This window comes from Anas acuta, chromosome 9 (assembly GCF_963932015.1).
Source record: "Anas acuta chromosome 9, bAnaAcu1.1, whole genome shotgun sequence".
Taxonomy (NCBI): domain Eukaryota; kingdom Metazoa; phylum Chordata; class Aves; order Anseriformes; family Anatidae; genus Anas; species Anas acuta.
In genome coordinates this window covers 13,226,888-13,254,095 of record NC_088987.1, presented here as the reverse complement: position 1 = coordinate 13,254,095, position 27,208 = coordinate 13,226,888, and the positions used below count along the sequence as shown (strand labels likewise).

At 39.3% G+C, this 27,208-nt stretch overlaps 1 protein-coding gene across 5 annotated transcripts in view; it reads right to left on the bottom strand.

Annotated features, from left to right (window-relative positions):
- Positions 1-27,208, bottom strand: part of LOC137861127 (glypican-5-like) — a 418,126-nt gene that overhangs the window by 227,351 nt on the left and 163,567 nt on the right. For 4 of the 5 annotated variants that reach the window (XM_068692225.1, XM_068692226.1, XM_068692224.1 and 1 more), the window contains 3 exons: positions 15,836-15,963; positions 11,414-11,473; positions 9,432-9,557 (listed from right to left, as the gene is read on the bottom strand). In XM_068692225.1, the coding sequence (XP_068548326.1) occupies positions 9,432-9,557; positions 11,414-11,473; positions 15,836-15,963 (314 nt within the window). The remainder of the gene's footprint in view (positions 1-9,431; positions 9,558-11,413; positions 11,474-15,835; positions 15,964-27,208) is intronic. The other variant, XM_068692223.1, reaches the window with a different exon arrangement.

Sequence of the window (27,208 nt, the reverse complement as noted above, 5' to 3'; positions counted from 1 at the left end):
TTCCTTACAGCTCTTCCTACCTCCTTCTTTTGTACCCTTGTAGCCTACCACTGCATGGCTTACAGCGTCAGTTTCTGCAAGCGAGTCAGATATTCAGATGAATGGATAAAAGTTCATATGGGTATATTTTGTAGAGTAGATAAAGTATGTATGTTTATAATAGAAACATGAACAGTTTATTGATGAAATCCTTCTGCCCTTACTTCTGCAGGAAGTCCAATTTTCAGTGCCTGAAACTGCAGGATTTATTTTTCCATTTAAAAAAAAGTGAACTGGGGAGAACAGGGCCCAGTGTTGTCCTTTGTTGCTTTTTAATTGATTCGCCTTCATGAGCAGGGAAGAAAATAATTTGGGTAACAGAATACAAGATCCCTTCAAGTAGCCCAGACAAAGTGAGTGTTCGTACAACTAGTCAGACTTCAGATTTTTGCTTCTTCACCCTGAAGGACAAGCTTTACCAATAGCAAATTATCACATTCTGTCCTTCACACCTGTACATCTAAACAGAGTCTTTAAAAGCATACAAGTTGCACACAAATGTTCTCAGAACAGCAGCTATTTCCTCTGACAATGCATGCAGTAAAAGAACATGGGTCAAATTCAAACTCACTTCACCAAAATGCTTTAGTCATATAGACAGTTGGCTAACAGTAGACCTGAATTTGACCTGAATAGCAAAAAGACTGAGCTATCTTCATCTCTGGTTTCCTCAGTTCTTCCAAGTATTCACCATAGCCTGCCTGGGACCAACTGCCTGTATTTCATATCCTTTTAATGACCTATGAAATGCAACTGGGCAAACATTGTATTTTCTGGTCTGAGATTGTGCAAAGAGGTCTCTGTCTGCTCCTGTTCTGCATTGTGATCAGCTGCAGCTTGTCCTCTTCCTAAATCTTCAGCCTCAAGGCTTTTGCTGTTGTTGTTACTCTTGTCCTAGTACAACTTGCTTGTTAACTGCTGCTGGCAAGTAGAAAGTCTCCGAGCTCGGAGTCCCTGGCTATATGATGAATTTGGGCATGAGGGTAGCTACTGACTGTTGCCTATGGCTGACTGGGGCCATGCAAGAGGTAATCAGAAGTTTTATTAAAATATTTACGTGCTTGAATAGCAAAAAATAAACTGTAATACTCTCTCCTTATGTCTCCTGATGGGAGGACACACAGCATACTATTCAAAGCATGTCAAAGCTCTACATCATTCTGAAGGCTGAGCTCAGGCAAATTTATGTCTTAAATGGTCTCTTCCAACACAGTGGATTTGCTGTATTCTACAGAATTCTTTAAAACCAAGAAGAAAAAAAAAGAACACCAGAACGACAAGTCTTGGAAAATAACCTAAAAATTGCAGAACACTGCATAAAGATACAGGGTTTTGCAACTTACAGTAATGAGAAACTGTTTACTCTGATGGCACAAGCATAACAGAAGCTGAACCCTTTTTTAAGTGTGCTAAGGCTAAATGATTATCTCTGTTTTCCATATCCAGATGGCTTCTTGCTAGAGCCTAAGGAAATGAGAAAAGGGACAAAAAGTGCTAAACTCATAAAAACTTAAAGTCTCTAAAGGAAAACACTTTGAGAAAAGGAAGTCAGTAATTTGCTACTTCATTTCTCAGCCAGCTTGCACAGGCTCCAAGAGCGTACCAACCCATGACACAGTCTGCTCAAGCCTGTGGAGAGGTGTCCCCTAACCCCTTTGCTTAATGCACAATTCCAAGGAAAACAAGAAAGAGACAAAAGGAAAGAAGGAATGAGAAGTGTGGTTTCCTACTGGGTGTCACAAAACCTCCTTCTCGGTAATCCAGTTAAAAAACCCATTTTATATGATAGTTTTCAACCCACCCCCCAACATTACATCTGAAATTTCCAGAGAAAGTGACTCCAAACTGAAAAGCTGTTACTGTAAAGGCAGCCCCTCATCTTCATAACTCACACTACTACGTTTTGAAGCTGCAGGCTTCAGTGATAAGAACATTGTCATTGCCTTTTAACTCTCCACAGCACCACAACAAACATAAGGCAGATCTGGAAAAATGAGAAACCAAGCTCACGTCAACTTATTAAATGTTGTACTATAAGCACACATTTCTGGCCACAGAAATGATGGCTTTGTTCCAAATGTAGTTGTTTCAAATATGTAGATGTAAAAACCTGTAAGAGGAGTAAGCTTTCCAGGTTTATTTGTCCTCTCATTTAGAATCTAAACAAAAATTACCACTTGGAACACAGACTCTACCCCCCTATTACCCCCAAAAGAAGAGTATCCCAAGATATCAGATTTAGAACCAGAAAGATTAGTTCCAACATATTTTGGAAGAACTAGTCAGAACATTATGAGACATTGAATAACCACCAGGACTTATGGCAGCACTTCATTTGGGAATATTTTGATGACTGTGGCAAGCCAAAAAAAAAAAGCCAAAAAAAATCCAGGAGCGTTCACTTCTTGACACAATCTAATATTTCTTCATGACCTTACTGAAGTCATTTCACAAAAGCAGTATGGATCAGTATGCCACAATAACCACCATAGCCATTCTCTGCTTCTCTGGAAATTCTCTGTTATGGCTACTCAAACCAGTTTTTGACTTGAGACTGCTAAAAATATGAGAGAATTCTTAGATTTATTGACACGTTTAAAAACCATCAACACTTCATAAAATCCACTCTTCATCTTCCACACTTTTAACTCTCTAGTTTTTAAAAGTATCCTGCCACTACTAACTAGCCCAAACTCCTGTTAAATTGACCACCTCTTACTTTGCATTTGTGTGAGCAAAAAGTAATAACGTGACTTGAAAAGGAGTCTGGAAGACAAAAAAAAATATTGAAGCCACTAGCAATCCTGTCAATCAAAACAATACATAAAGATTAACAAAATAGTAACTTCTCTTTCTTAAACCAATTAACACTACAGAAACTTCCAACCAGTTCCACAGGTAGGCATGAAGTAGCAATAACCCCTAGAACAAATCTTCTGAGCAACAATTCTCTGCCAAACTTTTGAAAGTTTGCTTTTTTCAGCATGAAGACTTATCTGAAGGTAGACACTGTTTTTTGTTTGTTTGTTTTTTTTTTTTTTTGTTTTGTTTTGTTTTGTTTTTTTTTTTTTTTTGTAAATGGGAAATATAGCAGCAAAAACAGCCTGGATTCAGGTTACCACCTGCAGCCACGTCAATACCTGCTGAGATCTCATTAGGGCTCACACATCAAGCCTGGTCAGGCTGGCTCAGCACTGGGATGGCACATTTCTGCTTAATTCTTTGGAAAACAGCAAGCCTGCAAGCCAGCCCAGAGCCTGCCAGCTCTGAAGGACTACACAACCTGTTAGGGACAACTCCCTACCAAAACTGTCACCATAAATTCACAATATACTGTACTTATATAATTTTTAACAAACTTATTTATGTACATGCTCATTAAAGTACCTATTATTTGAGGCAATTATGGTTTTAGACCCCAAACTTCAAACGCAGGTGGTCCAGCTGACGACATGGCGGGTCTACATTAATATGTTAAATCTTGATTACATTTGCACTTATCAGCTAAACTTCTGACTGTCTCCACTCCAGATTCTTTTGCAATGAAACTAAGGATACACTTCAAAGATGCTGGCAGAGTTCACTGCTCAGGGAAACACCAGAGCTACTCTGAAGTAAAACCTCCGGAGTACTGATGGTGTTGTCATTAAGTAATTAGTACTATCCCTTTCTCTCTGAACGTCTGTGCCTTTCGTGCACTGGAGATATAGTCTAAAAGCATATTTCAACCCATGAATGAAAGGGGCTTTGTTACAGAAATCCCAAGCATCCACTACTGCTAATGAAGCCAATCACTTAATTTTCTTCTTCCTTACCCACTCACTTTTCCTTCTATGAGACTGAAGACAATGTTTACAGGAATGTCACAGTAGAGATGGTATGTGCATTTTAGAGTATATCAAAGTAATTGCAAACACTTGTTCCTTAAAAGGAAAGATCTGAAATGGTAGCAGCAATCTTGAAGTTCTCACTAGCATCTGTCAACCTCTGAATTTCAACTTGTAAAATAAGAACACTTCATATAGGAGCAGCATAAGTTTTTGTGTCTATTTCCCTGTGGGATGGTGCCCAAACACAGCCAGCCCTACTCTAACACAAGTCATGAGCAGACCTCTTGACCTTCAAAAATCCTGAGATCCCAACACATGGTTCACATGACATGAGTGTCTTTGAAGTGGTCATGCTAAGGCACGTGTCCACTTATGTGACAGTAACTGTGGAACATGTCTTTGGGGACTGCCCCGACAAGGCACCTTCCAGCAGAGCTCAGAGGATGCAGAGCAATGCCATGACACTGCCTTTGCTTCACGATCCCACACATCAAGCCCAGCTGACAAATAGGGGTGATGCTGTTGCTGACATCTAAAAGACAAGTGCTATGGCTGCTGAACGTGCCCCCAAGCAATTTTCACACTCCAGCCTTGAAGCATGAACGGCATGCACTGCACTTGATAGCTTTCAGATTGCAATGAGCCTCTTTCCGAGAGTGAATGGCAGAGCCATGGGAAAGGAGCAGAAGAGAGCATGCAGTGTCTAGGGCAGGGTATAATGTACACCAGCTACACTCACTACGTTTTATTTCTTCTGTGAACAGATCACTGCCTATCTGTTTATTATTCATCTCTCTTGAAATAAAAGCTTTGAAAGATAAGTAGGTAGACAGACGGATGGAAACAGCAAGTGACCATCTAACTTTAATACAGTACTCACAACCAGTGTCCTCCTAAAGCACTATTTCCATATCAGGATTACTCATCTGTTACACATAGGCACACCCCAAAAGCGTGCCAGCAAGGCCACATCTCCTTTCCCTTCACTAGTAGCAGAGAAAGAACAGTCTCTGTTAAAGCTCCTCTATGGCAGCCCAGACTTCACAAAAACCCACATTTTGTGCATAGATGTAAATCTGACAACAGAATATCTCAAGATCAGGTTTAAGGAAAGTCCTTGGGTACTGTCTGCGCTAGTCTGCCATTTGTGAGGCTGAGATCAGCAAATCCAGTTTAACTATCATGTCCAGAAAGAACACAGACAGGGATTCAATGCCAGCACTTAACTTAGCTGAAGAGATATTCCTAGGGAGAGGCAGGTTCTTGCACTTCAGCTGCTATGGAAAAGAAGTCCATGGGAGCAGCCGCCTAAAGGTAACCAGAGAAAATCTTTCGTCTAACATGTTGCTCTTAGACAAAGAAGCTTGGACATGGCACCTGGTTGTCTGTTATATACTTAGTCATTTTACAGCTTGTTCTTCTATGAGCTGAATTCCCTGTCACATTCCCCTTGTTACACCTTCTGCATCAGGTAAAAGCATCTCCAATTACTCATAAAGGAATTCATGCCTTCATCATCCTCGGTGCTCCCTCTGTACCTTTGCCATTAGGCTATGTCCCTCAGAGCCCAGAAGAACAGAAGAACGACGCATAAACTGCTTGCCTGGAGCAGTGAGAGCCACCTCAGCACCCACTGTTCTGCACTTAACATTTGGATTGTTCTTCCCACATCAAGCACTTTACATTTGCCCCCATTGAATTTTGTCTGTTTTTTCACTGCCTAGTCATTCCACTTCAAAAGTTCCTCCCAAAATTAACCACAGTTGGCCCTTGTCTCCACTGCCCTGTACGATTCAGTGTCATCATCATGTACTTTCACCTCGGTATTTGCTACTCTCCACAGGTCTCTTATAACAGATGAACAGCACAGGCTCCAGCACAAACCCCTGTGCAAAGCCACGAGTGACCTCCTTCCACTGTAAGCTATTTCCTACCCTTATATTCATCTCTACCAGTCTTGTGTGAAGGACCTATCAAGTACCTATCCAAAATCCAAGCAGCTATAGAAATCTTTCCTGACTACGTGCTTGTTATCTCCTTCTAAAGACTTTCAACGCACTGATTCTTCCTCTACGTATCACACTCAGTTGCTTATACACTGATTCTACTCTTAGTTTCATTTGTTTCTCCAGATTTTGTTACATAGTGAGTTTAATGATCACACCCTCCTGAAATCCTTATTTTGCCATTAAAAGAAAATTATGAGGGCTTAATATTTTACATCTTTCCATCGTCTGCTACTGGAACAGTCTTAAGAAAATCAGAGAATCACAGAACAGCTTGAATAGGAAGGAACCTTAAAGATCACCCAGTTCCAACCCCCTGCCATAGGCAGGGATGCCACCCACTAGATCACTTGCCCAGGGCCTCATCCAAGCTGGTCTTGGACACCTCCAGGGATGGGGCATCCACATGCATCAGAATGAATTATTCACAATGAGTAATTCAGCTATTCAACCCTTTAGCCTTTCCAGAGATCTTAGGTGAATGGCATCTGGTCCAGGCAGCATATAATAAATAGCTTACAGTGTCAATTTCTCCTCTCCTTTCCTTCTCTGACATGTATTTGAGATTTTCCAGACACTTTTCTCCAAGCTTGTCTGATTTCACAAAATAGTTCTTTTCAGTTTTCTTGTGGTAACCTCGTCTTCTCTGCACACCTTCTGTACTCAGACCATGTATTAACCTCGCAGACTATTTCTTACATGGAATCTTGTTCCAAGACCAAATTACTCAAAAGAGCAATTTAGGGACAGATGTTATATTTGTCTTCAGAGCCCTGGCAGTGACACTAGAGGACTTCCAGCAAAGGTTTGTTCTACTCTCCATCTGAAGAGCAGGACAGAGGCATATTCTCAAACCAATGCAAACAACCAAGCTCTTTTATTGTGTACTTACTGGCAGTTCAAACTTTATTTTGCCTGTTAATGCACTGCTTTAAACATGATAAAACCCAATCCAGACTATTACAACAACAAACTACAATGAAAATCCTGTTTATTAGACCCTCTGATAGACCTCAAGTACCCTCTTTACTAATTGCATGTATGATCCCCATTTCTGAGCAGAATTTTCATATTGTTACAGATGGCATGCACGTGTCATATTGTTTTTAAAGGTTGAATTTATTTTTCCCAAAGAGCCTAAAAGCCAATTAGTGTGCAGCATAAATATCACTCAGCTTTCAGACAGTATTAGGACATGAAAGAAAGCAGTAAGGAAAGAGGAACTGTGCTTTTTGCCATTTTCACATCCCGAGTAACCCTGACTGGTTCATGTGAGAAGCACGAGATTAACTGGGAGAGATCCATGTAGTTAAGAATAAGGCTCTATTTTGAGTTCAGTACTATTTACTACTGCTGATACTCAATCTCCTAGTCTCCTGGGAAAGGAGAAAGAGCAGAGAGAAATGCATCTTCAGGCATCAACAGGGCAAGAGATTTATTTCTTGTACAGGCAGAACTCGTGACATGTCCAGCCTGTCAAACAGATGATGACAGGAGTAAAATTTGCCAGCTAGCAGGTGCCGTGTTTGTGCTGCTGTATAGCACAGCTGGTGGTGCTGGATGTCCAGAGTCTCCTAGCATGATCAATACTGTGACATAACTGATAAATATATGCATGTTGCAGTCTGGTTCAACATACGAATTTAAACTTTTTCCCCTCTAATCTGCCTATGGAATACATTAATACAAACATCTATTTCAGGGTTGAGTGTTTTTTGTTTTTGTTTTTTCTTTTTTTTTTTTTCTTTTTTTTTTCCCGTTTGTTTTTTATTCAAAATATCAGGGGACATTAGTCTCTTCCCTGCTTTTTTCCACATTGCTACCCATTTCAGGCCAGAAACTTAGAACCTTTTCTGCATGTCCCCAGCTCTCGGAAAGTTACAGACTACCAACCAACCAACCAACCAAACAACTTCCCCTTTCATGTCCTTTAAAATACATGTACCAGCAATTTAGGTAGCGATTTTTTAATGTATTCTTTAAACGCAGACTAAAATTAAACCTAAATTTTGATTTAATTTTTGTTTAGATAGCTGCTATAGAAAATCTGTTTCTTGTTTTTGCCTTTTTTTTCCCTCCACATGAAAACTGTTTGTTCTAGAAGGTAGCTGTGTATCCAGCAACTTGTTACCAGCAAAAGGGATTCTGAAATGGAAATACTTATTAAAAATATTGGTGTTCTCCCCATTTCCTCTGTTACTCTTACAGTAACAACTTCCATCAGCATTACAATGGCTACGTATTAATATTTAGAATATTGTACTACTGTCAAAATATCCAAATATATGCTGCTACAATTGATTAGTAATGCCAGTACGCACTGAAACATTAAACGTTAAAGTTTTCTTTGAATGCGTTAGACACGTATTTATCTCTGAGTATCTTAGACATAATTAAGCTGAAGTTATTTACATAAGAAAAATCTAAGCAGAGCTGTGTGTCCTTTAATGGGACAGACGATAATTGTAACATCTCTGTTCCACATTGAAATTACTTCACAACTTCTACAAAGCAATTTTCAGTAATGAAAATTGTTTTAAAGCAAGAAAACAGAACGCTAGAACTTCATCTTCTAAAACTGTTAAGGACACAGAATGCACTTCAAAAGGAAATATCATGAAAGCCAACACAATCTCATGGAATGTCTCTTAACAAAATGCCATTTTTGGAAAACATTCCGTGGCACAGTTCCAACCAACTCTCACTACAAAAACTGACATATAGGTTGACAGTGATAGTAACAGGTACAGTTACATTCTGAATGCTTCTTTTTCTCCTTGGGGCAATGTTGCCTCATGTTATACCAAGTAAGAGAAATGACAGTAAAAAGTTTAGCTCATGAAGGGTGGAAGTATACTTTCCAGTTTGGATTCCAAAAGGTGGTAAGAAAGATTGTAATAACATACAGAGGAAAAAATTTGGGTGACAAACTAGGAAGATCCTTTCACACCGCAGTGCTTCTAGCTGATCTATCAACACAGAACAGTGTATTCATTAATTGTTATTTTACTGGAACCCCACAGAACAAGCCATGGTAAGGACTCTTGGCAATTCTAAAACCAGTTGTTATTCAAAGTGCTGTGTCAGAAATATTCAAAGGAAATGGCAAGGAAATCCTTTAAGATATAATTGTGTGACCACTGTATTTTTATGACACCTTTGCAGCAAAAGCTGTGTATTTTTTATGGCCAAATACAACAATTAGCTCCATACTAATGACGGTATAAACACCAGACCTGAAGGAACTTCCAGTCAGTCACAGAGGTACTCCTCGCTAACTCAGCGTTACAGGGTAGGATGTCTCTATAAAGAGCTCTCTCTCCATAGAGGAACCCTTCAAAAGAGTCCTTCAAGAAAGTGTTCTACTACATTTAATAAAGATACCTAAAACTCAGCATTAACAACCATATAGGTTAGCAAAATCCTTGCTCAATGAAGCATCACTATGAAGGAGAAACTTAATGATGACAGTAACATCTCAGAATGCTTCTTAACCATCAGGGGATATGAAGTCACCTTTTTCACCATTAAGGAAAGCTTTTACACATAACCTTACCTTTCTACAACATCTTCTCCATTCCAGCAGGTTGAGCTGTCTTTCATCACCAGGTCTCCCTCACACAGCCTTTCTGCTATAGAGGCATAAAAGGTTCGGGATCGCTTCATGTAATTGATGAATTCTCTGCAACGTAGGAAGAACACATTTAACAACAAAACCATACACATGATTTAAGCCCCCTATCAATTTAGCCCTCCGCAAGATTAAAAGTTTAGAATCCCACAAGAAGTTAGAAGTCAAAAAACCTAATTATTTTTTATTTCTAGTGTATTTCTAGTCCTAAACATAATCCAGCTTTAGTTGGCTGTTAATACACATAATTTCATACAAAGGTAGACTTTAACAAATTACATTAATACTTCAAAATCTGAAAGAAGTCCATTTCCAGTTTTAAGATAAAGAGATAAAAAAAAAAGAGAGAGAAAACATCACTAAAAGGAGTGCTTTTCTTCCCTGTTACTGGAATTTCTCTCTTCCCTGCACGTGAGAGATGAATAAAGAACACTGTCAATATCTTCCTGGGTGGAAAAGGTTTTCTGAAGCTAACATCCCATGACAAAACCTGTAATATGCCATGAAGTACCCCCCACATGCAACAACAGTATAGAAAGCCATCTCCTCGGGATGTATTGGGGCCATTTCCTCCCCATCATCACTATCCATGTCATGTTCATATTGGAAAGAAATTTCTTTCCTGTTAAGTCTGGCACTGTTCCCGTTAAGAGGAGGCTGTGCCTGCACTTTGGAGAATAACCAAAATTCCTGGCTAGCACAAACGGACCGTTTCCAATGATGTGTGTATGGAAAAACGTCTTGAGGGCGAACTGCTGCCTCTATAATCTGGTTATGCCCATAATATGTATCTGGCTGAGGCAGCCGTAAAAATAAACTGTAACAAAACAAATGTTAATTCACCACACATTGAGAGTACTACCCTACATTCACAGCTTTAAAAGCTCCTGTTTGGTATAGGATGGCTAAAGATACTGATAATAAGGACAGAAAAACTGAACTAGAACTATCATAGAGCTATCTGTCTTTGAAACCCATCAATAGCTCCTTTTGGAAGGCCAAAGGACTCATTCTGGTTTATTATGCTTCTGCCTGGCAGGCTCTAAGACAGCACTACACAGAAGAGGTGCCTGGGGATAGGGCTGGAGAATGGCATCTGAACAGTCAGGACTTATTACTCTTTTGGGAGCAACAGCACCTTTAAGGTCCACTGACAGGTATCTACCCCTACCAGGCTTAGTCAGTGGTCATCTTTCCCCACAACCATCTCTTCACTTCCACCAAGCTTTTAGCCATCTCATTTGTCTGACATGGAGTGAAATCCTCCTTTGGATAAATTAGTCATCCCATAGTCCTAAGGAACAAGCTTATCCTAACAATGCAGGAAAGCTATCATTTTAAGAAAAATAAAATAGGAATTTGGGGGTTTACGAGGAAAAAATATCAGTATTTCAAACTCTTGACCACTCACTTAAAGATGTGCGTTCTGTGCATTTACACAGTAAGGCTAAGCCTGGACAGAAGGCCACCTACCTGACAGAATCATTCTGAGAGCATTGATTCATACAAAGATTGATTAATACAAATTTATTCTCTAGAATGCAGTTTTCTTTGAAAGAGGCACAGATCACCCTTTTGAGAGAGTCTAAAGCGTGTCTTACTCAGCTCACCCCAAGAGGCTTAAATTCATTTGCATTTTCGGCAGTGGGGCTCTGACATTTCAAAGCAGCATTGCAGCAAATGCAGAGTTGTCCAACTCTTAATCTTAACCAGAGAAAATATTTACTTTTTGTCCATATAAAACTAAACACACTAGGTAGAGAATGTACAGTTTCCCTGTGCCCTACTGTATAAAAGCAGCAATCGTAAGTACACCAATTCCTAGATTAGAGCTGAAACAGCAGCTTACAATGGAGATGAGCAAAGCATAAAGACAACAAAGTATGTCACCTTGGTTTCATTCTTACCGAGAGATTTTTTTCAAACTTCTTGATTTGTCATTCTTTGAAGCTTTCAGAGGCAGAGAACTGGAATAGGCCGGGGAGAATAAGCATCAATCAGGAGAGGTTGGGGAGTAGGGGAGAAGCAGGAGTTCAGGCAAATGAGGAAAAGAAATGAGAAACAAAAGAGAAAAGTAAAAATTATTTGAAAGAAAGGTCATCAAGCACATGCATAGGATAATATAAGAAAACAAATAAGGAGGAAAATTGTCATGAGATTTTCCCAAAGCATAGATACAATTAAAAATGTCAAAGCAATACCGAAACAATACAATGGAGATTTTGTTTCTCCTTTTTTTCAACTAAGAGCACAATTACAAATGCAGCACACAGCCAAAAGCTGAAAATAAATTCAGCGGGACTTAAATTAACCATAACTGATACCAAATGGAAGAACTGCAAATATATGAGGCTATACAAGAAAACAATGAGAAACAGTTTAGAATGAGCACCATGGGAAGGGGGATACAAATGAGTAGCATTTGTTTTCTTGTGCAATGAGCAATTTGCTCTCTGTTAATAAATAACGCGTATACAGATATCTTTTGCTGTTTAGTTCTGGACAGACTGCACCAATGAAAGAAAAAAAAAAAGCTGTTTACAAAGCAGGATAGATAGGCTGTAAGGTTGTATCTGAGGAAAAACAGTGGAAAAAAACCTGGCAGTTACTCCGTGCAAATCCATTTTGTGGCACTGATATCTCCTGAGGTCCCTTGATTAACATTGTCTTTAACATTAACAGCCTGATAGTTTTCCACCTAATGATTTAGTAACACACTCTGTTCTTTCTTAAACCAGTACTCTGATGTATAAAGCAATGGCAACACCTGGAGTAATGCATGCCTACGAACAGCTTTAACAACAGTTGCCAGTCCAGCTAGTAAGTCTTACTGGCCAGAAAGCACCTCCTTTGGCAGCTGTCTGCCACCCTTCTGACTGCAGCATTTCCATCCAGTTTTCTGGGAGCTGAAGGCCAGGGATGACCACAGGAAAGTGTTGACCTGCAGTAAGCATCAGGCAACTGCCACCTGCCACCACTGAAGCAGTTGTTCAAACAGAGCCCATGAAAAATTAAATCAAAATTTGTATCAGGGCAAATTTGCTGAAACGTCTGCTTTGGCCAGCTAAAAATGTTTAAGTCTTCACCACAGTAATTTCTTTGCATCTGGTGTTAATATCTGTTTTGTACTAGCACTTCAATATTTATATTTCAAAAAAATCATGTGAAGCTTGAACCGATAGTTAATTTTAAATAAAGTAGATGACCTTGACTTCAAACATTCTTAAGGAAACTCAAAAGTATTTATTTTAAGATGTATAAGACATCTGCAAGCCTACAGAGTAACAAAGAAATCCCCCCACAAAAAAATCATTTCAAAATCTGCCTCCTTCAATTAGGGACCTAATACCGCATTGTATTTTTCTTAAACATAGTATAATTCAATAGACAGACCTATCCGGTCTGCATTTAGCGGTTGGAAATATTACATGCAGCAGCCATACTAAAAGGCAGGTATCCAACTTTGCCAGGAGTCCGAACCCTGACCAGAATAGCACTTTGTGCTGAACTCAGCAATAACATTCCAATTTAGTGATCTACATTCTGTACATGCCATGTAGATTCCCTGGACCATCATCTGGTTTCAATTTTCTCGTCATCTCTACTATACGTTATAGTAACCTCCACATTAAAAATTACTGCAGCACCAATTCTGCCAGTTTCAGTTAATCCCCAAATACTACTGCATAATGCAAAAGAAATAAATGTCCTAAATCTATACTTCTCAGCTTAATCAGAAGAACAGGTTTGATAGAAGATCATGCAACAGTTATTGAGATATTGAGATTTCAGCTTCTTACAGTATTTTCTTCCTGACACTTGGTGCTGCATAGTAACCAAAAAAAAAAAAAAAAAAAAAAAGGCACGAATGGAATGGGGGTGGAAATAAAGATGAGAAATCTCACAGGAATCCATGACACTGACAGAAGCAGAACAGGGTTCAACTACCCCAAAAGAGGATCCAGTTGCTACATGAATTTAGGGAGCATGCAGGACCATGCATCCTGGTTTTCAAATACATGAGCAGCTTTGGCTCTACTGAACAGGTGAAACCAGAGGTTCTCACTCTCTTTGGAAAAGGAGCTAGATCCTGTAACCAGCTTTGCAAAGATGTAGTACCTTTGGAACAAATATACATACGTAGGTGTAAACTTCAGCACCAAGATTTTAAGGGCATCTTTAAGTAGGTACTACAGCACAGATGCAAGTCAACTTTGTTGTGATTTCTCCCACAGACCTGCTGCTAACCTGACTGGTTCTCTTGAGTTTGAAAACATTCTGGTGCATTAAGGGAATGAGCCACAGCTTTTTTACATACTTGAAGAGTGCTTGCTCATTCCTTCTGCTTCCCTATTCTGCAAAGGCAGGAGTCATGTTCCATATCCCACCTGAATAAAGGATCATTTGGAGGGACTATCTGTGACACTGACCAACAGACTGGGACTCAATCGGGCCAATTCCCAGTGTGACCTAGGACCTAAACTGACAGCTGACATAATTGCTCCTTATTTTCCAGATTGCCAGAAGGAACAGCACCAAAAAAGATTCATGTAATTACTCTCATAACCTAGATCCCCCTGCAGCGGTTATCTGTCACTAAATAACCTTTTGTACAACCCGCTGCACTGATGAGTTTACCCTTTATTATAAAATTTTATTACCTAAAATTACTTTTTATTGATATGTGTGATTAAATGATAAATTGCAAACAACAGCAGCCAGTCACTGTGTATTTCATTCTGTTTACTGCTTCACAATCACAGAAGCAAAGTACAAGCTTTGTGACGTGTTTTATAGCAAGTTATGGAAAACATTCTTCACTTCCTACTAATTATGGCTCCATCATTAACTTTTGGTGCGTGGGCTCTCCACAATACTTATCAATGCTATATTTTAGCAACACTTTATCCTAATTCTGGAAGGGTGGCCTTAGTTTAGATGTTTTGGATAATTTAATTTTTAGTGTACAATTTTGAGAAAGCCTATTTATAACAAATCAGGTTTAATATATGTTTAATATATTTTCTTTTCCATCTGCAGGTCTCACATTTTAAAAGGCCAACATCTCAATAATTCTAGATGGTTGGGAAGGGAGCAGATCTCCAGGTGAGAAAGAATTGCTGTCATGCCACTGAAGACACCAATTCCTATCTCCCTAACAGACTGCTAATTCTGCCTTTTCAGTTGCCAGGATATAAGTCCCAGCAAAGTCAGTGTATTATACAGAAGACAGGCCAAGAACTCTGTATTTTTAAAAACATATTTTGTTAATTGTACTGTAATTATTGTTTGGACTATTACTGCTGCATTTATTGATTTTCTTAGTGCTCTGTACTTTGATATTCAATTTTCATGGTTAAAAATTGTAGGTTCCAAGCACTAGCACAAAAAGTTACGTTTTAATTACAAAAAGATAAAAATACTGCTATCACTCAAAAAAAAATTAACTTCTTGCTGTCACTTAATTAAAACAGTTCTTTGTTCATGTAAGTTCAGATGACAAAATAGCAATGGATAAAAACCTCATCTTCATAACTTGGTCACCAGAACCCAGACTACGTAAATGTTAATGTCAGTTATCAACATACAGGGACACACAGAGGCTCCCTGGGAAGATCAGACACCATTCTTAGCTAGATGCGTATGCCTAGCATGATTTCACTCACTTTACTGAAGTTGTTCCAGATTTACACTGGTGTTACTGAGAACAGCATGTTAGCCAAAAATATGTCATTGTGATTTTATAGTCAGTTAGTTCTGACATCTACTCATGTATCAACAGCAGCATTGCAAAGACATCCTTCCCTCCCCACTTCAAATTTACAGAAAGCCAATCCAGGAGCCACACAAGGGATCTTATTGCCTACATCAGTGAGAAGGGAGAACCTGTTTCTTCCTCCCCAGCCCTGTGAAATCAGGGACTTTGTGTCATGGCAATCAATCTTGCCTTTTCACTCCTTTCTCCTTCTCATCTCTGCCCCAGATAAGCCCAACTCCTTCGGAGCAGTTGTATTTTAAGTAATTCAGACTCAACTGTAGAAAGTACTCAGACCTTACTACAGAAAAGCTTTCATCATTTTTATTGAAAACTTCTGGAAATAATGAACACCTGGGTGCTGAGTAATGACATCAAGTCTGGCCTGTAAAAAGCTTTTCTTGGAGAAACCTGCAATGCAATACCAGTGTAACTATCAGTGACGGCAACAGCTGGAGCGCACACAGACAAGATGACAGAACTGCATCTCTGGCTGAAACACTCTGGTACAAGGAACCAGCAACACTAACTGTGAGGCAGAATTTATTTGAATTCAACTGTGGCTTAGGGTTACCTTCTTTTATTGTTCAGACTAGCGTGAGCCATCACAAGTGCCTGGGTTTCAGTCGCTTCCTTCACTGGCACTATATGGTCTGATGACAGGTTCCCTTCTTGTTTGGGCTGTCCACACACTTTATCAACCTGTATGAAAGGAAGGGAAAGGAAAACTGGGTTTGAATGGAGAAACTGATTTACAATTGCCCAAAGGTCAGCTTGCTCCTTGCGGCTGGTGTTTACTGCAAGAGAAGGTGTCTGGGAGAGAGAAAGAAATTATTCTTCTTTCCAGGACCTAGAAACTAGCCGTCTGCATTAGAATGACCAAACTATGAGGCAGTGCAAAGAAAAGCCAACAGCCACTAGATACCAGATTATAGTACACCTGGAAACTGGCTTAAATGGTGACACTTCAGTATAGATCAATTATACAAGAGATTGACAGAAGTGTTGTCAAAACCAGCTTTTATTTAGAAACATACCTGGAGTTTGAAGGTCAACAAATTTTACTGAAACATCTGCCCCATATACAGAGAGCAGAGTCTTATGTCCTACTAGGATTCTGAACAGGCTTATAATCAGAAAATAACGGAGCTTTCCAGCCTTTAACTAGACAATGTTCCCTTAGAACAAGGCAATGAGCAGAAGAATTCAGCATGAACAAATCACTGTCAATAAAGTCAGTGTACTTCCCTTGCAGAAACAGAATCAAAAGAGAACTCAGTCCTAGGAGCTATCAGTGCCTTCGATTCTGGGTTCTCAGCACTAACACTGCTCAGCCATTTGCCCTTGCTGTCCCCTTCCTGGAGCCTCCCAGGGGATTTCACACATGAGCAGGAGAAAGCAAGCTTGCGTTTATCCTTTGTGCACTGTGGATCTGGCAGTGCTCCTGCATCCTGCCACATTTATTTGCTCTAACAGCTTTAAGTGACAATAGTAAGACAAAGCTCTTCCCTGCTAATCCACAAATAAGTCATATATAACATTTTCACCTACACTTAAATCCTCAAGCAAACACAAAAAGAAGACAAAGAAAATCCTACTGCCGGTATGGCACTACTAGAAACCTTAATCACACAGAATCCATCATCCCACACAGTGCTGAATTTGGTATCCCTTCTCCAGTTTTCCTTTATAACCCAGAGAAGACAAATTATTGCTCGTCTCTGTACTTCACCACTACTATAAAATCCTTATCAAGTCCTGGCTGACTATCTGCTGAATATTCCAGAACACCAAAGTCTTCAAATAATTTTTTCTCTGCCCCTTTGCACCACTATGTTGCATATGGGTGTGTCTGTGGCAGTACAGGACAATTTTCTCTCTCCCATCTCCTCCTGGAAATCTACTGTGATGTAAATCTAGAAGATATTTTCCTCTAACAAAACAGACAAATCAAATATGACAAGTGGGAATTTGTACGAGCATGACATCTAACATCAGTCTTGGGTGTACAAGTTACAGCTCGGTCTAATATAATATGCTGTGAGGGATCCAAATCTAGCAACTGAATGCCAGATATTGGATTAACACTGACATGCCGTCCATGGTCAGAATAGGAACCAGTCCCCTCACTCAGCACTGAGCACTGTGTATATTGTTCTGGTCTCACCAGGGAACACCACCACATTGCTTTAAAACACAACTTCGTGAAATAAAATATTTTATTTCCATTCTTTTTAAACTTCTGAAAGAATTAACGAAAACACTCCGCAAATGAAAATATACAACAAATATGTTCTTTCAAACCCTCTGGAGCTGGAGAGAGGGGTCAGCTGGGCTACATTGCCAGCACCAAATTGCCAACACAGATTTCTGCAAGATCCATCTTGGATTACATCATGTAACTAATGTTCAGATTTTCATATTACGTACATCTCAAATCATGTCACTTGTGGATTAAGACAGCTTTAACCAACTAAGAGAGCAGTTTGCAAAAGCAAGGTTGTTCTCATACAGATGGGTGATGAAGAATTCAAGGGTTTTTTTTGGCTTTTCTCTGAGAATTTCAGAGAGATTTAGAGTCATCATTTTTGTTATGAATCAATAGTTTAAGCAGCCAAATGATAATACTCTCTTTGTTTTGATTTGTAGTTTTGAGACCACAGAAATAAAATGACTGTTTAACTTGCCAAACCTTAACTTTTGGGTTTTCTTTTTAAACCAATACTTCCATCTTCCTGCAAATCTAACAAAACCACAACACTTGAGCAAAAAGTATTTCTCAGTGGAAAATTTTTACCAGTCCTAGTCCATTAAAAAGAATGTGAATGAACCATCCAACCATCTGATGAAACAGAAGAACAGAAGGTCACAAGGTCACATTATTTACCTTTTTTTTTTTTTTTGGGGGGGGGGGGGGGGGGGGGGGGGGGGGAGGCTTGCAGGCTTTTCAATGCCTCTCTTCTGATCAGTATGCCAAGAATCACTGGAAATGCTCCCCAGATTAAACTTCTTGGCTTTGTGTGCAGGTGGATGCCCTGGCCTCCATCAGCAGCTCAGCCCAAGCCCAGCTTGTCAGGCTGCTTCCACCATTGCCACAGGGGCCTGTGCAGTTCCAGCAGAGATGCCAGAGGCCCTTCTGTAGCTTCTCTTCCCACCCCTCCCAGTAGGAAGCTCTTCGTGTTACCGTAATCACTAGATCTTCATTCTTCCCCTCTGCTTCTGCAAGGACAAGGGATTTCATCCCACCTCTGCTACTCTGGTTTGTACAGATGGTTTTAAAACTTGCACCCATGAAGGTAAGAACAGCAGATGTCTGCATGCAAAGACCAAACCCTCCTGTGGCTCTTGAGTTACTTCCAGTTGCTAGAACTCAGATTTTGGATGAGTAGAAGAGAAATATAATTGTATTTTTCTTCATGTGGTCTGACTTTAACATCTCATTGAAACATACAGTTTTCTGCAAAGTAAAATGTGATAAAAGGCTACATTTTACTAGCTAAACTTTGGCAGTCACAAAGTTGACAGTAGAGAGCACCCTCCTGTACAGAAAATCATCTTAAACTTCCAGCTAAGGTATTTATGAAAAATAAGTTAATGTGGTGGTGTATGCTAAAAAGCATAAGGAATGTCATTTAAGATACAATATGGTGTTTTCTGGAACTGGAATACAGGGGCTCTACTGCTACAACCCACCTGCCAGAACTGTAAGAACATGGAGGGATGTTCTCTCATCCTGATGTCCACACCATCAGTTTCACTCAGAGCTCATGAATCCAATGTCACCACCAAAAGGAAAACCACTGCAACTAGAAACTGGGACTGGATTTTCTAAAATATATTTCCTTGTACACATTACTTACTACTTCCATGTTACCTCCAACTAAGTGCAAAGTCTTTAGTCATTGTTGTTTTGTTTTTAATAAAAGCTGAGACTCCTCTACTGACACTGGCAAACATTAGAATTTGACACAGAAACAAAAAATACCTAATGTTAGGAAAGATAAGAGAACTACCAAACATCAGTTGTACAGAACTAGAGACACCCATGAAAAAAATTTAACAACAAAAAAGACTAGAAACTGAAAACCCACTGCTCTTTTCCTAAATTCAACTTTTAGTTATCTCAGAATACTCGAGAATCAACATAAAGAATGACTAAGTTAATTTACTTCTGTGATTTTTAAACTTGAAAATAAGCCTGACAATCTTATATTACTGAAAGAAAATCACACTTCACTAGCTATAACACCACTAAGGTCATTTGTCTTGTTCTCTTGGATGATATTTAATCATGTCTACCCTCTAACAGTGAACACCTACAGCTGAAAACTAGTATTCCTCATACATCATCATCTGAATACTTGATGTTCCACAATTATATACACTTTCATTAGGCTTGAAGCTTTTTTTTTTTTTTTTTTTTTTTAAACTTACACACCAATGATTCTACGAATCTTTCCAACAAGCACTAGCTACATTTCTTCTCCTGTGAACTCTTCTTTGTAATGGAATACAGACTCATATATATGTATATATGGATTATTTGACCTCTTAATATTTGTTCTTTAAAAGGATGACTATTTACAATTATTGCGAAGGTTTAACAAAATAAATTGAAAAAAATCTCATTTGAAATCTTTTGAACTCTTGCAGCTTGAGCAACCTTAAACATTGAGGTCATATTTAATATACCTAATACAATCAAACAAGGGAAAAATGTCATGCCCTTCTAGATACTGAGAGCATCTTATCTCCCCGAAGCAAGAGACCTTTTCACCAGTTCAGAGAGTAATTTTCTTTGATTTTGTAATGGGAAGCTTAGTATTTTAAATTACAAGACTTTCCAGTGATCGAGCTTGGAGTTAATACTGAAATGCTGATACATTTTCCAGCAGACTTTTTTCCCCAAGCTGTAACCCAGTCCTGCTCTGCAAAAACCCAGAGCCTGGCTGAGCGCTCTGCCACACCACACCCCGCCGGCAGCAGGACGCGCACCCCACCACCACGCTTCTGATAACAAGTGGGGTTTGCTGCTTCCAGCTGCGAAGTCTGAAGTGAGGGAAGCAAGAAATGATGAGTTATGGGGCAATGAGGCTTCAATTCTCAGACTTACATGCCTGCTGTTAGAACTCATTTTGCTTGAGTCAGACACACCCTTTTCACTAGGTCACCAAAATGCCAGAAGACACCAACAAAAACCTTGTTATTTTCTGCTGACGAAGCCAATGACCAAATTCATGATGCAAATACAGCACCCTCTCCTTCAGAGGGGCTGCCACATGTTGCTCTCACATTACTGCGAAATGTTCATTTCCAACGCTCACAAGATGTGTGGGATCACATTTGATAAAATGTAAGCCAGGGGCAAACCTCGCACAATTTGCTCATCACCACTGTCTGCAGTTCATTGAAAAAAATCTTATACTCAGTGAAGAGAGGCAATAGCTGGGAAGAAATATATCACAAGGAGAAGACATAGCAAGTAACTTATGATTTTGGCTTCTTTTAAATATTCTCTTTGTAATACGTTACAGATTACAAACACCACATTTTGCTAGTAGCAAAGTTCAGCCACACATAAACAAACTATGGGATAATTAGTTCAATTGCTAACCCAAGTGAATTGTATTTCACTTAGGAGGTGAATATTCTCTTGTCTCATAACTTTTATCTACTGGACAGATTAATGTAAATCCATTTCCTACAAGTCTTGTGAAAATTGGCAGATACATAGAGAACTGTTATTAGATACTAGATTCTACCAAGAAGTATTACAGATTTTTCAGAAGCAGGAAATGCTTCTGTTGAAGTTGACACTTAATCAGACATCAAAGAACCAACACATGAAACTTAAATCCAGACAATACAAGGCTCTGCATGTTCTGCTGCCTGTGGAAAAAATACTTGGTTTTAATCATGACTTGAATTACAGCAGTATTTCTAGGTTCAATTTTGCAATCAAGATACAAATGAGCCAGAAACGTACGCAACAAAGTGCTGTAAGAAGAAAAGCTCACATTAGGAAACTACAAGAAACAAATCCTGAAAAATGATGGATGACTACAAAGATACTGAGATATAGATCATCCTGTACCTTCATGAAACATCTGGGCTCCTGTTACACTTATGCACATCTCACCATCCTGTTCAAACAATCCGGAAAAAAAAAAAAAAAGAAAAGAAAAATCAACAGGAAAGTAGCAATGTTGTAGCAAGAATGCAGAAGTAATGGAAATTTATTTCTGATGTGGATTAATTGACACTGAAATCTGATTTGAGTTCCCTCATTTAATTCCATCCATTTCAATGACCTTGCATGCTTTGGTGTGCTACTGTTCTGCACCTAAAGCCAAGGAAATTCAGCCTCCTCTAAAATGACAGGGGGATAAGACACTTCAGCTACCAATCTGAAAATACTCTGAGGTTATTAATCTGAAAAATCTGAGGTTATTTAGAACCTCAGAAAGCTAGGAGATGAAATCAGTAAATCCAGAAAGTTCTAATAAATTCCCTGTCTAAAAAGTGGGCTATAAACTTCAAGCAGTCATTTCAAGGTCAAGGGAAGATTAAAGAAGACCAGAAATGAGTTATACTTCAGCCATGCAACAGAGTTGCTGAGGCAATGCTTACCCAGAACAGGAACGAAATTGTCATACTAGTACAGAATGGGCAGGTGCAAATCACAAAGCTGTAACTTAAGTGCTTCCTAAGTCTCTCCACTGAAATCATGTATCATTACGGAAGTTCACAAATTGTAACATCTCCATTGATGAAAAGCACAGTTACTTCCTCCTCTCTAAGGAACAGAAGCCAAGAAAGATCTCAGAGGACCTAACGGCATGGTAAGTTCAACCATGTAGGGAGCCGGACTAGTAAGCAGGTACGCAGACCCCATTCCAAGCTCAGAAGTGCAAAGCCATTTTCAAGTATACATACAAACAAGTGGGGTGCCTGGGGAGAAGTAGGATAGTCATAGGGATCTTCAGTATTGCATAGGATGTCAACTCTCACAAGCTTCTCAAAGTCAAAAAGGGGCAGGTTTCAAGCACCCACAACTTACAGGAGAACAATTTACACAGCTGTAATCAACCTCCTCTTGCACATTTCTAAAAGGAGTCCAATCTGATGCTTTACAAGGCCAAGCAGCACTCCTGGATGCCCTTATAAAAAGCATTACTTAAAAACCCTGTTCTGGAGTATTCTGCAAACAGCCCTGAAATTGGTTCTTGAAAAGAGAAAAGCAAGCATTGTATTAGGAGGCTTTGGGTTTATGTGAATAGACATTGTTGTCTTTTGTAGGCTCTGTCTGCAGTGTAAGAGGCAACTTTTCAGGCATCAACAGGGTGCATGCAATGGTCAAGTCCTCCAGCAGCTTCTTGAATGAATCACGTTCTACAAGGCCTTCTCCCACATTAAAAACTCTAAGAGCAGTGAGAATTTGGTGCCTTATTCTACAACACCCTTAATAACCAATGGTTAGACATATGAACAATAAATATATGAATAATATATGAACAGTACCTGAGGAGTAACGAGCACGCCCCTTCTCCCCCGTAACAACCCCAAGGTTCAGCTCTAATCACTCCTGACAGTCAGCCACTATTGGGACATCTGTCCATAGATATTGACAGCCTGGAAAGGCTAAGCTCAATTTTTTAAATTAATTACAATAATCTAGTGTGGAAGGAAAATTCCATTGGGAATCAATCCAAGTGAGTCATTTGAAAAGCTCTCAGAAAGATTAGGTAACCTTAAAGTTAGCATACGAAGAAAATCAATTAAAAGATTTTCAATTCAAATTTCTCTTATCACTTTTCAAATTAATTACAGTGTATCAAAATGGTATTGCATGTTATGTGTTTATTATTTATTCCCATTGTGAAGCGAAAGCAATTACCAAAATACTGCTGGAATTTCCCTACTGCTGCAAGCTCACAACACAACCACCAGCAACCTTTCGAGGTTTGTTCTTCAAAGGTTCAGTAGTCAAGCACAGAAAGATTGTACGTTTTACAGAAACCAGGGTACATATAAAAAAGCCCAGAGGCGGTTCTCCTTAGCCTGCTGCAGCCAAAGCAGCCATGGAAGTGTCAATGCCAGGCTCTGGCTGAGCACACAAGGCTCATTTTGAGCCAGCCCAGTCAGAGACCACTCCGTCACTGGCTGGGATGAAGGCTGGTTACCTCTGACAGCAGGGACTGACAGGCAGAGGGATCCTATCTTTGATTTGGGTAGGTCCCTGGTCTGGAAAAGAACATCTCTCAGACACAGGTACCTCCCTAGCTATCTTTAGTCTAAAAAAAACACGTGGCGCTTTCATTCACTCTGTAAGTGATTGTAAGATAGCAAGGAGCTACAAAAAAAAAGACATTTTAACAACAAATTAACAGCGTTTATCTGTACGTTACTCCTTGACAGAACCCTTTGCACTAACAGCAGCCAGTCTGATCACCAGCCAACACAGTCAGTCCCGCTGGTTTAAGTGACCCTCAGCTGTCCAGCAGCAGGATTCTCAAGATGCCCCTGTGATAAAATGAACGAAGAGTAGGCTACTCCTTACAGAAAGGGTTTGGCCAAAATTGGGCCTACTTCCAAAGTCACTGTTTGCAATGGGAACTATTTCATCATTATTGCAATTATAACTACTACAAAAATGCAGGAATGATTTTGAAGAACTGGCCAAGTAGACTGCAAACACTCATTCTTTATATACAAACAAATAAAAATTTCTAATTAATCACCAGGAACCTGAGCCAGACCTGATCCAGGGGTATCTTGGTCACACAAGTAATTCTATGAGCATGTAATTCAGCTTCATTTTCAAGTTTAACATTCTTTCAGAGGTGGGCATCAACACTGAAGTATTTAGGCACTAGCTCAGACTACTGAAATATTCATTCCAGCAGGCCTGTCGACATATTCCTCCTGAAGACAGCTTTAAACTGTTTTGTCTCCAGTCTTCAGATAATGCAAACAGAATTTTCTCAGTAGTTTTCACGTGGTTGGTATTATGCAGTATATCCAAAAGAAGGCAGTGAACACTAAGACAGAACAAGATTAATGTTTGTCTACTCCACGACTTAACACTGATTTGGTGTCTGTAAAATACTACATTAATTATATAACTATGTAAATAAAGTATATAACTATTCTTGTTTTACAGGCTCTCAAAGTATTTGAAATGCTTCTCAAAGCCATTGTGTGCTCCCTGTGGCTCCCTCCTCCCCTTCAGGAGACTTGAAGGCTGGATTACCTGAGCTGGGGACAAACCCCAGGATGGTAAAGGGCCAGGCAGAACATCCACGTTGGAAACAAGGAACCTTGGGGTCACAGGCTTGACAGCTCCTGGCCAAACTCTCCCTTTCTCTGCAGTCAGAGAAGGACTAGAAATTAGATATATCTTAAGAACCAAGCTTCAGGAAAATAAATGGAGGAAACATTCCCTAACAAGTCACAGTATTTACTCCACATCTTCTTGAGAAAAACTGTTTCCATTACTGTAAGCTGGCATCTGAGTATGCTCAGGGATATATTTACAGGAAAAAGCATCTCTATTACAATGGGTTAATGCTACAAACGTGACACAGATCTTATATGAGAAGGGTCAAATACGTGTTATACGCATTGTTATACCTACACAGAAAACATTTGCCTAAAATTGTAATTAAGTGCAACAAAACCAAGGTTCATCAACGTTTGGCAAAACATATAAATCCTTATAAGACATTTTTGCTTCCGTTCACCATCACCATGAGCATTTAGTTCAACAGGCAAAATGCCTCAACTTTCTCTTCCAAAATAAATTTGGAAAATGAATCAAAATTATGTAGGAGATCAGAAGACCATGATACTTTCACATTATCATAGTAGCATAAATAATGCAGTAGGTTTTTTCAATCACTAACTAAATACGTCAATAACAATGTCAAGACCTCCACAGAGGTCCGAATGACCTTCTATTTTGTAAATAACAGCAGTATAATAATTAGAAAAGACTGGTGAACACATGCATTCAATTTTTCTTGAATGAGATTATAAATCACTTCCATTATCATCTGCTGACAGTTGTTGTCAAAATCAATGCTTTCTCATGTGTTTTTTTTCCTGAACACAAGTCAAGTGATGACACTGAAGACTAGTAACAAATTCAAGACCTGTAACAATAGCAAACAGCATAATTATCAGGGCAGTAGCACTTATTTAAAATATTTTAAAGACATTTTTCACAGAGACAAGTACATTATAAGAAAATTCTAAATCTTCTCTCCTGCATCCTAAAGAAATCACTTCTAATTCAGAAGCAGTGTGCTGCTTACAATGTGTACCGAAATAGCCAGGTTCTCCCTTTGCTTCAGAACCTCAGGCAGATGTTACTGCCAGGCCATCAGAGAGGTCTGGGACCCCACACAGGGTGTAAAACCCTAACTTCTCCTGGTGTCTTGATTCATTGCACATATTGGGACAGACCTCAATCACATTAGCAGGCTGTGGGTTTCTAAACATGTATGGCAGGCCGACTGCAATATTGTATACCTGGTGAAAGGAAGGATGCTTTGAGGATTTACTACAGTGATTGATTAATGTGGATCTTTTTAGGACTATAAAACCATTAATGTCATTTATCGTTTGAACATTTCTGCTCTTGAAACCAGGTAAAGATTATAAATCTCCAAGTTCAAGTCTGAACTGCAGATCAGACCTCTAATATTTTACCTATAAATTTCAACGTGATCTTTCTAGTAAGACATTAAGCAAAATTTATTTACTGGTATATGTAACCTGTGTTCAACCTAAGAGTCAAGGGCCAATTGATGATTAAAGAAAAAATAAGATTCAAGAAAGCATTGTCTTAAACTGCCTTGTCTTATTCTGCTGTGTAGAACTCATTTTGACTATTCTCAGGATGCTAGAAAGGTACCATTATGGCCGTTTGGTGTTAGGGAAACTGGAACAGTGGGAAAACAGAGCTGAAAACAAGGATAAAGATGCTCATAACAGATCTATGACCACAACTCCCCACTATGCTTGGTTCATCGCTGACTCATTTTTTGTTTAAAAAATGACACCACAAATAATGACAACTGAAGTATCTATTTTTAACCACCATACCTAGCCAAGGATTCTTGACTCAAATTTCTTAGTTTAGAAGCCATTTCCCCACTTATGGCACACAAACTTCTGAGATCCATTCATGCACTCATCTGGCCCACTTCTGACGGTGATGTGCAAGACCACCAAAAAAAATAGCCTTTCTTTTGGTTTGAAATTTCTCAGACTTTGTCTGAAACCTCAGACAGTCCTAGGAAATATGAAGGAAATCAGACAGGATGTTGTCAAGCTGGAGGGTAGTGAAAACTTAACATTTTGATTTTAAAAACACCTCATAATCCCAAACAAGTCCTTTTCCAATGTTAAGTCTTATTCATTTAAGGACTGCCAAATTCAAGCAGAGACATCGTGCATAGTCAACAGCAAGAGTTATACCAACACTTCAATAACTATGACTGCATCCACTTAACAAAAACTAATCACCTTTTTGTGGTAAATGACTGGATATGAGCTACCAGCTCCAACAACATGCTCAATCAGTGTTAGCAATACTTTCAAGAATCAATCACGCTTTATCAACCATGCAGTAAAGCAGCACACTATGCACCACATCACTTCACTTTAAGAGCAGCACAGTGAAATGTGTGCAGTGCTTTCAAGCCCCACTCAGTGTACAGAGAAAGCTAACAGAAAATTGGGATTTTTAGCACAGAACATGAACTTGCAGGGAAATGGTGTCCCAAAAGGGCACATGACTGGATAACAGAAAATTCTGAGCCAGCAATCTGCCATTAGCAGCGAAGGCAGCCCAGGGAAGGTGATCCTTCTCCTCTGTTCAGCACTGGTAAAGCCACACCTGGAGCACTATGTCCAGTTCTGGGCTCTTGGTGACCTTGTT